The 12,289-nt window shown below is 23.8% G+C and overlaps 2 protein-coding genes across 4 annotated transcripts in view; both read left to right on the top strand.

Moving 5' to 3' along the window:
* Positions 1-8: 8 nt before the first annotated feature.
* On the top strand, positions 9-7,859 carry LOC126904337 (cytosolic carboxypeptidase-like protein 5). 3 transcript variants are annotated; one of them, XR_007703727.1, is made up of 12 exons: positions 9-931; positions 998-1,093; positions 1,150-1,325; positions 1,430-1,592; positions 1,802-1,983; positions 2,171-2,427; positions 2,792-3,123; positions 3,199-3,337; positions 4,839-5,046; positions 5,111-5,314; positions 5,386-5,517; positions 6,980-7,124. XR_007703727.1 is itself a non-coding variant. In XM_050683318.1 (11 exons), exons 1-11 carry the CDS (start codon positions 796-798, stop codon positions 7,232-7,234), a joined length of 2,148 nt encoding a protein of 715 aa, XP_050539275.1. In that variant the 5' UTR covers positions 9-795; the 3' UTR covers positions 7,235-7,859. The 3 variants fall into 3 exon arrangements, 1 of the variants encoding a protein (XP_050539275.1); XR_007703726.1 differs by having other exon boundaries at positions 5,372-5,517; XM_050683318.1 differs by lacking the exon at positions 5,386-5,517 and having other exon boundaries at positions 6,980-7,859.
* Positions 7,860-9,146: 1,287 nt separating this feature from the next.
* Positions 9,147-12,289, top strand: part of LOC126904334 (interference hedgehog-like) — a 15,856-nt gene continuing 12,713 nt past the window's right edge. The window contains exon 1 of the mRNA XM_050683315.1: positions 9,147-9,393. The gene's annotated coding sequence lies outside the window, so the exon portion shown is untranslated. The remainder of the gene's footprint in view (positions 9,394-12,289) is intronic.

Raw genomic sequence — 12,289 nt, 5'->3', positions numbered from 1 at the left:
GGTAAAAGGTGTTATTCAGTCTTGCAAATTTCCACTCAAATAAGATATTTTTTAACGTTATAACTAGTACGCTTATAATTTCCCGCTTAATTCAAAATATCGTATTATACGCTCGTTTTATCTTCTTTGACCATTAAAATAGTCTCGTTTAATAAGTTGATAAAAATTAAAGAAACTATTATCTTATCTCTTCACACATGTATTCATTAGGTTTTTTATACCTCAGATTGGATATAGTAATTTTAATTTAAATAGTGATTTTTACTATGATTTTCCTTTTACAAATCCATTTTCTCAAAACGCTTCCTAGCAATATAATAAAATAAAAATGTCTGTTTCTTTTTTTGAACAAAAATTTATTTAATCGATTGTTTTTATCGTTCTATTGGTTTATCAGCTATGAACTATACTAACTATAAGTATAATAATTAAATATCGTGTTATAATCACAGTTAAATAGGCCAAGCTTATAATTATCAACATATGATTAACAGCTGTTTACCAGAATCTATTTACTGCAGCTGTAGTTGTATACTTTTTGTAACAAGTATTCAGTACATTTATTTAATAAATTTTAAACAACGATGAAAAATATAACTTGTAATTAATTACCTTTAACAGATTAAATTCTGTTTAATTGCTTTATGATTCGTAATTTGTTACGTTATATTTTGTGCTCCTTATTTTTATTAGTGAAAGTTTGAGACTTATATATGTATGTAAAGAAAATAGGTCATATTGAAAACTACCTATGTTCCGTAATTACACTTTTTTATAGTACAAAAAGTTTTAAAAATGAACACCTCATCAGAATTTTTACCTGAAATTTGTGAAGGTGTATTTACTTATGATTTATATACAATTTTAAGTAATTTTGAATCAGCAAATCTTGCTCGTGTTAAATACATACACAGACAAACACCTGGTATTGGTATGAAAATTTTTGTATATATAATATTTATATATACAGACCTTTTATTTCCTTTATTTACTGTAGATGATGATTTGGAATTCTATTTATGGACAAAACCTGACTGCAGTGGTACAGAATTTGAATGTAATTATAGATCATGGTTTTACTTTGCTATAAAAGGTATATGTTCTTATAATTTTCAATTTTCATATACTCAACTTTAATTATTTTTTAAGGGGGTATTCCAGGAATAGCTGTAAGATTAAATATAGTAAATTTAAATAAACAGAGTAAAATGTATAGTCAAGGAATGACCCCTGTATTTAAAGTTGACTTAGGTAAGAACGAAAAACCTAACAAAAAGTTTTTTAAAGGTTCATGGTCAAGAATTAAAGAGATACCTACTTATCAGGTATGATTTTTATGTAGAATTAAGTAATTGAAGCTTAATAGTTTTAATCTTTTAAGTTTATATTTTTAAATAAAAAATATTAAGTAACTAAAATTTAATTTAAGGCCAATGAAAAAAATGAATTTGTATTAAGCTTTAGTCACCAACCATTAGAAAATTCTGATGTATTAACATATTATGCATTTACTTATCCATATACATATTCAGATTTATGTTCTTTATTAACTGTCTATGAAAAACAGTTTCCACTTCCAACAGATTTAAAAGGTATTATTTTACAAATATTGTTAAATATATATTGATCAAAAGAATATTTTTCATTTTAAATAATAGCTATAAGTAATCAATTCTTATTATATAATTGAGAGTGTTCAAAAAGTAAGGAAACAGGTCAGTTGTTACCAACAATGAGAAAAAAGAAAACCTGCTTCCTTACTGAAAATTCTATACATTAATCCTAAAAAAATTAATTTTAGAACGAAGTGAAGAAGATGTATATTTTCATCGAGAAACAATTGTGAAGTCTTTAGAAAACCGTTCTGTTGATTTGATTACTATTAGCTCCTTTAAAGGAGTTACTGAAGAAAGAGAAAGTTGTTTATTTGGATTATTTCCTAATGAAAATAATGTTAGACCATACGTTTTTAAAAATAAGAAGGTAAATTGAAATACTTTAATTAATAGTAATACCATAGTTTTATGAAATTATAATTTTTATTTTTAAAGCAAAATTATACTAAATTAATATTATTTTTGCATTATGGACTGTTTGATTTGTTATTTTTTAAATGTTTAATGTTAAATTTATCTAATATTTTTGTGAATTTTGTTATTAAATTTTCTAGGTTGTAATAATGAGTGCAAGAGTACATCCTGGTGAAACTCCTTCAAGTTTTGTAATGAATGGTTTTATAAAATTTATTTTGAGTAAAGATGAACAAGCTAGTATGCTTAGACAAAATTTTGTTTTTAAACTTATTCCAATGTTGAATCCTGATGGAGTTGCTAAAGGTTTTTATCGTACAGACACTAGAGGTTGTAATCTAAACCGATTTTATCTTAATCCATCTTTAAAGCTTCATCCATCTATTTATGCTGCAAGGTCTTAATAAAATACCATTTTATAATGGTTATTACAAAACTACTGAACTTTCGTATTTTAAAATATTTTCACTTTCAAATGCTGATGTTCTTATATGGTGTTGTATTGTTTTCTATTCTTATGTAAAAAAGAAACAATAGTTTTAGAAAATGACAATATATTTTTCTTACTTAAATCAATAATTTACATAGTAAAAAAATTAAGGAGATATAGGTTGATTTGTGGTATTAAAATATAATTAAAAATCTAAACATGTTTTGTCAGACTAAAGTGTATGAGTACTATTATCAGTAGTTTTGACAACCTTTTTATTAAAATGATGCAAAATTTTATATACTTATTCATAAATATTAATATTTTATAGATCTCTCATATTGTATCATCATTTTGGATATGAGTTACGTGATGAATTTATTAAAGAGAATTCAAATTCATTAGATTTATCATTAAATCTTAATTTTTGCAATCCTTCTGATAATGATGATGAGTTAAATTCTAGGATAAAAGATATGTTAGCAGAAGATTGTATGATATTTAACAATACAAGTACAATTGTTCCAATTTTAAATAAACAAAATTTGTGCAATAATTTACTTAAAAAAAGCCAATCATTTACAACTGAATTGGTTGTTAAAAAAGGATTTAAATCAGGATTATTTTTATATGTTGATTTTCATGGTCATGCATCAAAAAAAGGTAGTTCATGCATCATATTTTTTGTTGTTTTCAATTATACATTATATTTATACATTGTATAATAATACTTTCTAGGAATATTTATGTATGGAAATCATTTTGATAGTATCATAGATAACATTGAATGCAGACTATATCCAAAATTAATGTCTATTAATAACCAAAATTTTCATTTTTCTTCTTGTAATTTTAGTGAACGTAACATGTACTCAAAGTAAGATTTTATGACTATTTTTATTTGTACCGTATAGTACACATACATCATTAGGGCAATTATTAGCTATATAGATCAATTTTTTGGGGGAAATTCATTCAATATGCCTTAAAATTATTTAAAAAATAAATTGTATAAAATTTGGGTAAAATTAAAATGTTAAAAAGTGCTAGAGGAATAAAAATTTAACTGTAAGAGTAGTTTTTTTGTTTTTGTCAATTATACAAAGTATCTTATTTATAAAAGAAATTTTTAAATTTAATTAGTAGAACTAATAGTTTACTATAAAAAATAGTACAAAAAAGTACTATCTGAGATATTTAAACATAAAAATAGAAAAAACAACATATTCTTATGTAAACCGTTTAAATCTATTTTATTTGATTATTGAAATATTGCAGACAAACTGTTCAACCTTATTAATTTATTTCATTAAACGTTCAAATTTTTGGGTATTATTATGGAAAAATGTCTTCTTTTGTAATATTAGAAAAAATAAAATAAATGAAATTACTATTAGTAAAAATATCTCATTTAAATAAATTTATAAATAAAAATCAACATATTTCAATCAAATATTATAACATAATTATTATTTGTTATTACTGCATATTTTGTCAGAATTACTTCTAGTTCTACTTTTTTGAGTTTTTCTATATCTCCTTAATCTTAGGTCAACTAAATTAATCTTTAAAGAGTAATTTAGTTTTCTAAGAGATATTCCTTTGATTCACTCACTCTTTTGTCAATCCATTGAAGACTTGGTGTTACCTCCTGTAATAATGTGCATAGTTTGATGAAATTGAGTTTTTGCTTTTTACAGCATAAACTTCTTTCTGGCGTGGGCAGCCCTGAAGTAATACCTAATGGTAGTTCCAGGGCGGTCAACATTAATGCCGGATGTGGAAAAAAAAATACATGAATATAATAGTAGAGCTTCTGAAAAGAACTTTACTAGCATTTTAACTAACCTTATCAAGCTTTGTGATTATGTTGTTCCTGGTTTTGGCTTTGTATTTTATTCCTTCCAGTTGTTGTTGGGACTAGAGGAATCTGATGATTTTTACACAAAGATGCTTTGGTACTTTTTATTAAAGATACTGTATTTATAAATTTATAGGTCTAGTTTCTTATTTGTATCTGGATTATTGAGATGTAAATCTATACAGTTTTATTAGGATTGAGGTACAATTTGTTAAAATAAGTTTGAATTTTCGATTTACCCTCATTAAGTGAATATTCATTTGTAGTAAACTTTTAGTTTGTGTTACACTATATCATTAGAATATGTGGATTTCATAGCTAATTGACTAAAACAGAAAAACTACTTTTACTAGGGTTGAGCTTCAACCTTCTTGCACGTATTAACAACACTCAATTTCACTCAAATTTTGTATAATTTATTTTTTTATATAATGAAACAATTTTAGGGACATATTCATTGAATTTCAAAACTTTGCTTTTAAGAGGAGCCCTAATATATATATTTTTTTGTTATAAGAGATAAAAAATTTGGTCTAAGTAAAGAAGGCAGTGGACGAGTAGCAGTTCTGAAGTATACTGGTTTGATTCGAAGTTATACCTTAGAATGCAATTATAATACTGGTAGATTTGTAAATTTTATTCCACCAACAGTTAATTTAGTTCCAGAAAAAAGAATTGTACAAAATCTCGTACCTCCAAAATTTACTCCAATCATTTTTGAACAAGTAAGTAATTACTTTTCTTTATGATTCAAAAACTAATGTAAATTTTAAACTAATTTAAATTTAGGTTGGAAAGTCTTTGGGAGTATCTATATTAGATTTATTAAATATTAATCCTAATAGTCGTCTAGACAACAGTGAATTTAAAACAATAGCTGGAGTGAGAGAACAATTACGATCTAGTTTAATTAATGATTGTCATAGAAATCGGCGAATTGTATCAAGATCAATTAGTAATATTATTGTAGATACTTCTACTTCAGGAAAATTGGTAAATAATGAATTCCTTAAAACTCATATTTTATTTGTTAGTATCTCTTCTATACAGGGTGATTCTTTTAGTTCGACAGACACTGTTAAATTATAGATGCCATTACAAATCTATATTTACTGAATTACAAGAGAAGTAGTTTGTATAGTTAGGGGGTGAATAATTTCAACTTTAAAGATACAGCACTGCAGTCGTATGATGCAGTAAGTAAAAAATGATGTTTAACTTCTCCAAAAAATGTTCAATTGAGCAAACAAATAAAAATTGTATATTTCAATAATAAATAAATAGAATTTTTTAATATAAACATTTTTTTAAGGTAAAAATTAAAAATATTGATTTTTTAAATTAATTTTTATCTACTTGATTAAAAATTTTTGTAAACTTTAAATTTTAAAGTAAAATTTCATTTTTAGAAAAAAAAATTTGATATAGTTCATAGTGGTAGAATTATGTGTCTATAGTACAATATATTTGGAGCCTCTATATTTACTACTTGGGCTATTAAAAGCTAGAATTAATGGGTGAAGGTGACCAACTGAAAAATAAAGTTGTTTTACTTTTCTTTTGAAGTTTTTTTATAGCTACTCAATAAATTGAAAAATAAATGACTGAAAATCAAAAAATATATTTATCATATTTTGAGTTAAAGTCAAAATTTTACTTGCAATTTTTAACATATGTAATATTTTTATATAATGATACAGTATTTTTACATTTTATATTAATTTGGACATTAATGCTAAAATATTATTATTATTAGCCAAAATATTGTTTTTATTAGTCACTTAAGTTCTTTATTTATCATCAGTTATTAATTATATTTAGCTTCATCCCTTATAACTTAAAAAGGTGTCATTAATTTTTTTTTAAATTACCACATATTTAACTACTAACTTATAAATAGATATAATCTATTTAAAGAAAAATATAGGTCAATAACAAATTTTTTACCAGTAAACCAAAAGTTGAAAAGATTTTTATTTGTTAGATAGGACGAGTGCAGCTAAGAAATGTTTAATGATAAAATTAGTCATACTCGCACTTCCTCCCCATCAACATTTCATAAATCATAATTTCCAATATACTGATCCAAAAGTAAATTGGTTTATGTAGCTCAGTCGGTAACACATTGTTTCTCAATGCATAGACACTCAAATTTGATTCTGCTACGTTGGGTTATATAGGATCCCATCCTCTCTAACACAAACAATAACTTTTAGAGAAGATGTGATACATGATTATTATTATTATTATTTTTATATATAAGTTGTAATTTATTAATATTAATTAAATAGATCATTTACTATTTTAAATGCTATTATTTATGTATATTGTCATTAAATTAAATTAAGTTGACATCCACAGAGATAAATTATAAGAGATGATACTTAAAAATAGTTAAGTACTGATCAATAAAGAAATAAATGTGACTAAAAGAATAAAAATTTGTTTATAATATTGTATCTATTTTAGTAAGTGAGTAATTTAGTGAGTTCATGATAAATGGATCATTCTGTAAATGATATTATTAAGTTTTAACTAATGAAAATACTTCGTAGATTTTAGCAAATTAAATAAGGAATGTGACTTTTTTTCTAAAAATGCTTTAGTTTTATTAAGAAACATTAATTAATTTAATTATAATTGAAACAACTTTTTTAGAAAGCAAAACCTTCTTCTTTGGCATTTGATGTGATGAAGCCTACAACATCAAAGTTATTACCATCAATTATGACAATAGCTGTAACACCATTGAATAAATCACCTCAACTTCACAAATCTATTAAAAAACCAGCCAATAGTGTGATATTAAAAAAAAATTATAAGAAACGAAAAATAATGAAGAGTAAAAAAATAATTAGCCCAAATAATCCAGAAAGTTCATTAAAAAAGTGGTGGATGGAAAAAAAAAATTAATTCAACGAGTTTCTAAATTAATGAAATTGAATTTTTTTCAATGATTAAAATTATGTGTTTTAACTTGAGTCCTATATTTTTTATTAAAAAAAAAATATTTGTATATTTTTTCTTTGTGTTTTAATGTTTTTGTAAAAGATTACTTTTGTGTTAAAATAAGTTATTTTAATAATTCTAGGTGCTATAGTATTTAATAAATTATATTTTCATACTTTTATAAATACAAATTATTCTTAAAATAAGAAATTAAATATTAGTTTTTGTTATGAAAATATTCTTCATCTCTGTACTTTACTCTTTGTACAAAAATTTATTAACAATTAATATTTTTATTTGGTGTTTTTAATAATTATAAGTACTGTAATTGATTTATTTATTTTTAATGTTATCATTAGACTATGACTGTTAAGTCAATGAAAGAGAATGTGTATTATTATTTATTATTTTATTTCTTAAGAATGAATATGATTTAACCCAATCTATTTAATTTTAAATAAATAATTGTCGAAATTTATATTGTAATGTAACTTTTTATAACTTAGATTACTCAAAAAATATAAAATATAAATACACTCATCTTAATAACTATATAAAGCTGAAGAAATATTGTTATGTATTGATCTGAGAAATAAAATTTAAAAATATTGTCTTGGAATCATTTTTGATATTGTTACTTTATCTTATTATGGTACCAATAATTAATAGACAAAAATGTACATATACAATTTATACATGATATGTAAAAAGAAAAATGTATATTTTCTTCACAATGTCAATAAAATAGCTAAATACATAGATAGGTATGATATTTCCGTTAAGTTTTTTGTTTTATATTGTATATATTGTTTTAACAAAGAATTTGTTAAAATATTTGTAAACTTACATTAATATAGTATTTTAAACATAATATCCTGGGTAGTATTTACTAAGGCGAGTAACCCAACTGTTTACATAGTAAGCACATAAGAAAAATCTGATGACTAAAAAAAAGATTATTGGAGTAGCATATTTCTATAATATCCTCTTACTACTTAAAATTTCTGGGTACGTTACTGATCCCATCATTCCCATATACCTATATGGTATACTCCACTGTAAGGAAGCTATATCAGTCATGAAAAAACCTTGTGAATTATTTATGCAGAGTGTTCAATAAACAAATAAAAGTTTCTATTGTTTGCAACAATTAATCCGTTTTCTTATTTTTTGTAGACACTGTATATAAGCCAAGAAATTTAAGATTTCTTAACCTGTTGTTATCACATACGTCCGAGATGGGACAATCCGCCTAAATTTTGTTCAGGACTTCACATATTTTTTTACAAAAATTATACGCCGGCGTCGACCTGACACAACCTCATTAGTCGCCATTTACGACTGACAGAGTGGCTGTGGAAGTATTCTTATCCCTTATTCACAAGGACACAAACAGAATTTGTTTTGCTTTTCCTTTTGAAATGAATTGTAATTAAAATTTTTCAAAACTATTCTCTATTCTTTAAGTGTAGCCAAAAAAATGGAAGGTCACACTTTGAAATCCTTTAAATTAAAAATGTCATATCTCGAGACGTGATCTTATATTTCTAATAGTGTCATAGAGTTGTACTTAGCATTCCCTGGCTATAAATACGTTTATGATTTAGCTTTATATGTGAACCATCAATTTTACTCATTTTTATGTGAAAATCAAAATAAACATTCCGTTAAAATTTTATTTGTATAGTCTGCATACTAAATAATTTTATCGCATCATGATTTGGATAAATTGCACGCTCATAGAGGAAATGTTTAAAAAAATGAAATAAATTATACGGTATTTATGTTTATGAATATTGGTGGCACTGATAAGGATTTTACCTATTGCGCATGCTCATTATCCATGAACCTGTTTTGTTTGTCGGTATTCAATTTATAACAGTAGTCTAGTCTCCGTATGCGGTGTAGTGTCCAGACAGGTGAATCACTGCATATATTGTTTTATAGATATCGAAATAAAATAAATTTTTAATATTTTGTTGAACGTTTATTGCAATTAACTTAAATAAAAAAATTAATTAGTTAGTTTTTAATGTACAAAGCACAATCCTAGTGTTTAAAATAATTGTTAAACATCAAAATTCTAATATTTTATTTGAGAAATGAATTTATGTGAAAATGTGGTAAGTTTTTGTAAACAATAATATAAATATAATAAACTATTTCATTTTTTGATTGGTAATATGTGCCTATGTCTGTAATTAATATTTTTTAAATGTGGCTATGAATAATTATTGAATATTAATAATATTAATATTATTAAATTGTTATTGATCAGAGGTGAATTAAAGAGACCATTGGTATCTAATTATCATGAATACTAGGAGTCTATTACGAATAAAATTATGATTTTAATTCATAACTTCTGTAATAAATAAAAAATGGTAATGCATAAAATCTCAATATGTAATTTTCTTGCTATTCTGCTAAGAATTGTCTATATCTAGGAGTTAAAACAAAAATTATGAATGGTTCATATAATTATTAAAATTAATTTTATTTAATATAAATAAAATAAATAATATATTCATATGTATTACTATGTTTCTAGATTTTTCATTTATTTCAGACCTTATTATTTTAAAACCTATTGAATTTTTTTCATTAATATCTGTAAATAGAGGGTGATTGATTTATCATTGACCACTAAATTTTTACTAAATTAATAGTCATTTTGAAAAAAAAATTGTTTGATTTTGTTTAGTAAGTATTATTTATTTTTAATTTTTTGAGTGTTAAATATTTTTTATGCAATCCATTGTTTTTTTATAAGGGTACAAATTTTTTTATTTTAAATGGAAACATACATATTTAACTATTTCATATAATGGAATGTGATTCAAAATTACTGGTTAATAACAAATTTTTAATCAGTATTTCAGAAGATATTAACAATTTTAAATCTATGTAATATTTTTGTTGTCGCAAACTTTGTATGTTTTTTACTTTAAATGAAAATAATGGTGATATGAAGGATTCAAAACTAGACTTAAAACAAGTTATTAGATACATTATTTAATAGTTGGGCTGATTAAATAAAATTCCATAAATTATTGAGTGATGTACATAAATAATCTAATAACTAGGTGTGACTAAAAAAATGATCTGTTATTTAAGGATAATAACAATATATTACTTATATAAGAAATCAGTACTGGAATCTAGATTATATATGTCTTGGATATTATCAATATCACCAATAAGAGATGTAGCTTATGGGGAAATTTTGTTATGAGAGATGGTAAATACTCAAATAATAGTAATTTTATCATCAATTTTTATTAAAATTGTATTATTTTAATTTGAATTATAATACGGTATCTTATATCTGAAGAGGTGGGTTAGTTATTATTGTCTCACTCATAATATAACTATAGGGGCCTATATTGTACTTAATTATAATATTACTATGTAAATCAGTTGTTACTTTCCAATTATTGTTCTACCACTATTTCTATGTGTAAAAAAAAGTCATTACCTTAATTACTTATTTCTGAAATATATTATGTACATTTCTTTAAAAGTATTGCAAAAATTTTTATAAAATGTATTTGATTAGTTAATTAAATATTTCAACAGAATAGTTTACAATAAAATCAGCTTGTATAACTGTACAGATGGATCAGATGTAACAGATAACTCTTTTAACTTTTCATAGAGTAAAAAGTTTGCTGATATTTTTTTTAAAACAATTTTTGTATTTTTAGATTATGTTAAAAGCATAATTTTTATTACTTATTTTTAAAAATAAAAAAAATATATATATATAAAGGTCAATTTTTTTTTTTTAAATTAAAGTATATTACATAAGCTTTAATTTAAGATATATATAAAAGTGTCAGACCTTCCGGAACATTTTCAAAAGTTAAGTTGAAAAAGTTAATTTTTTGTGAAAAAGTTGTCATTTTAAATTCCCCCCTGTAGGCAGGTTAAGTGTCACATTTACAAAAAAATATACCAAATGATAGGTAATGATATTATGCATCTATATAAAAAAGATTTATATTGATATGTTCATTTTTGAAAAAGTTATGGCACTTTTAAGTAAAAAAAATTGAAAAAATTTCGAAAATTAGCGATTTTTAAATTTGTAATTTTTTTGGAGGTTTCCCCCATTTACGGGGAACGAGGGAATTTTTTTCAATTTTTAAGGGTAATGTCTTCGACTAGATACGATTTGTGATCTTTTGACGTATTGTTGAAAGAAATCCGTTCGGTGAGAGCTGAGAAAAATTGGTAACAGACACAAAAAAATAAAATAAAAATAAACACATCTTAGTAAAACCAATACCTTCTCAGCTTCGCATCGAAGCTAAAATAAAGTTGACAACTTTAAATGTATAAGGGGTTAATTAAAAAATTAGTGAATAACTGATAAAAAAGTAATAATTATTATTGTATTTATATCATAATAAATCATTTAAATAGAAATAATTTCTATGTATCTCATGGTATTTAAAAATATTTTACAATTTAAATAATTTTTTAATTATTTAAAAATAACCAATAATATGTAAGTTAAAATGAAATTAAACAACTCATAATCGGACAAAATCATATTTATAACAAGGACAGATCTGACCAATGCTTTAACATGAAAGATTCGACTCATTTTTATCAATAGTAATTTCTCGGCTGAACTTTTTCTCCCACCTAGTTATAAAAATATCATTAACTTCTGACATACTGGTCCAAAAGTTTTTATCGGACACTCATTAATTAGATCATTATCTAATAAATAAGCAAGTTAATTATATATTTTGTCATTTGAAAAAATAAAAACCCAGCACAGGTGGGTCGCGGCACAGTGGTGACGTGGTATAGATGGATTAAGTATAATGATATCTGACAGTGATTAAAATCACTATTAAAAAAAAACGCTTCGATGCAAATCTTTAGATAGTGTTTAATTTTAAAAAATTGGTGGATTATTCCAAAAGCTTCATAAACTGCTAGTTCCTTATTAATATCCTGATTAAGATAAAGTATGTCGAATGAAAAAGGGATTATTAAAAAATA

The sequence above is a fragment of the Daktulosphaira vitifoliae genome, unplaced genomic scaffold (assembly GCF_025091365.1).
Source record: "Daktulosphaira vitifoliae isolate Bord-2020 unplaced genomic scaffold, ASM2509136v1 Scaffold_4, whole genome shotgun sequence".
NCBI classification, from domain to species: Eukaryota; Metazoa; Arthropoda; class Insecta; order Hemiptera; family Phylloxeridae; genus Daktulosphaira; species Daktulosphaira vitifoliae.
This window is presented reverse-complemented; position numbering and strand designations above follow the sequence as displayed.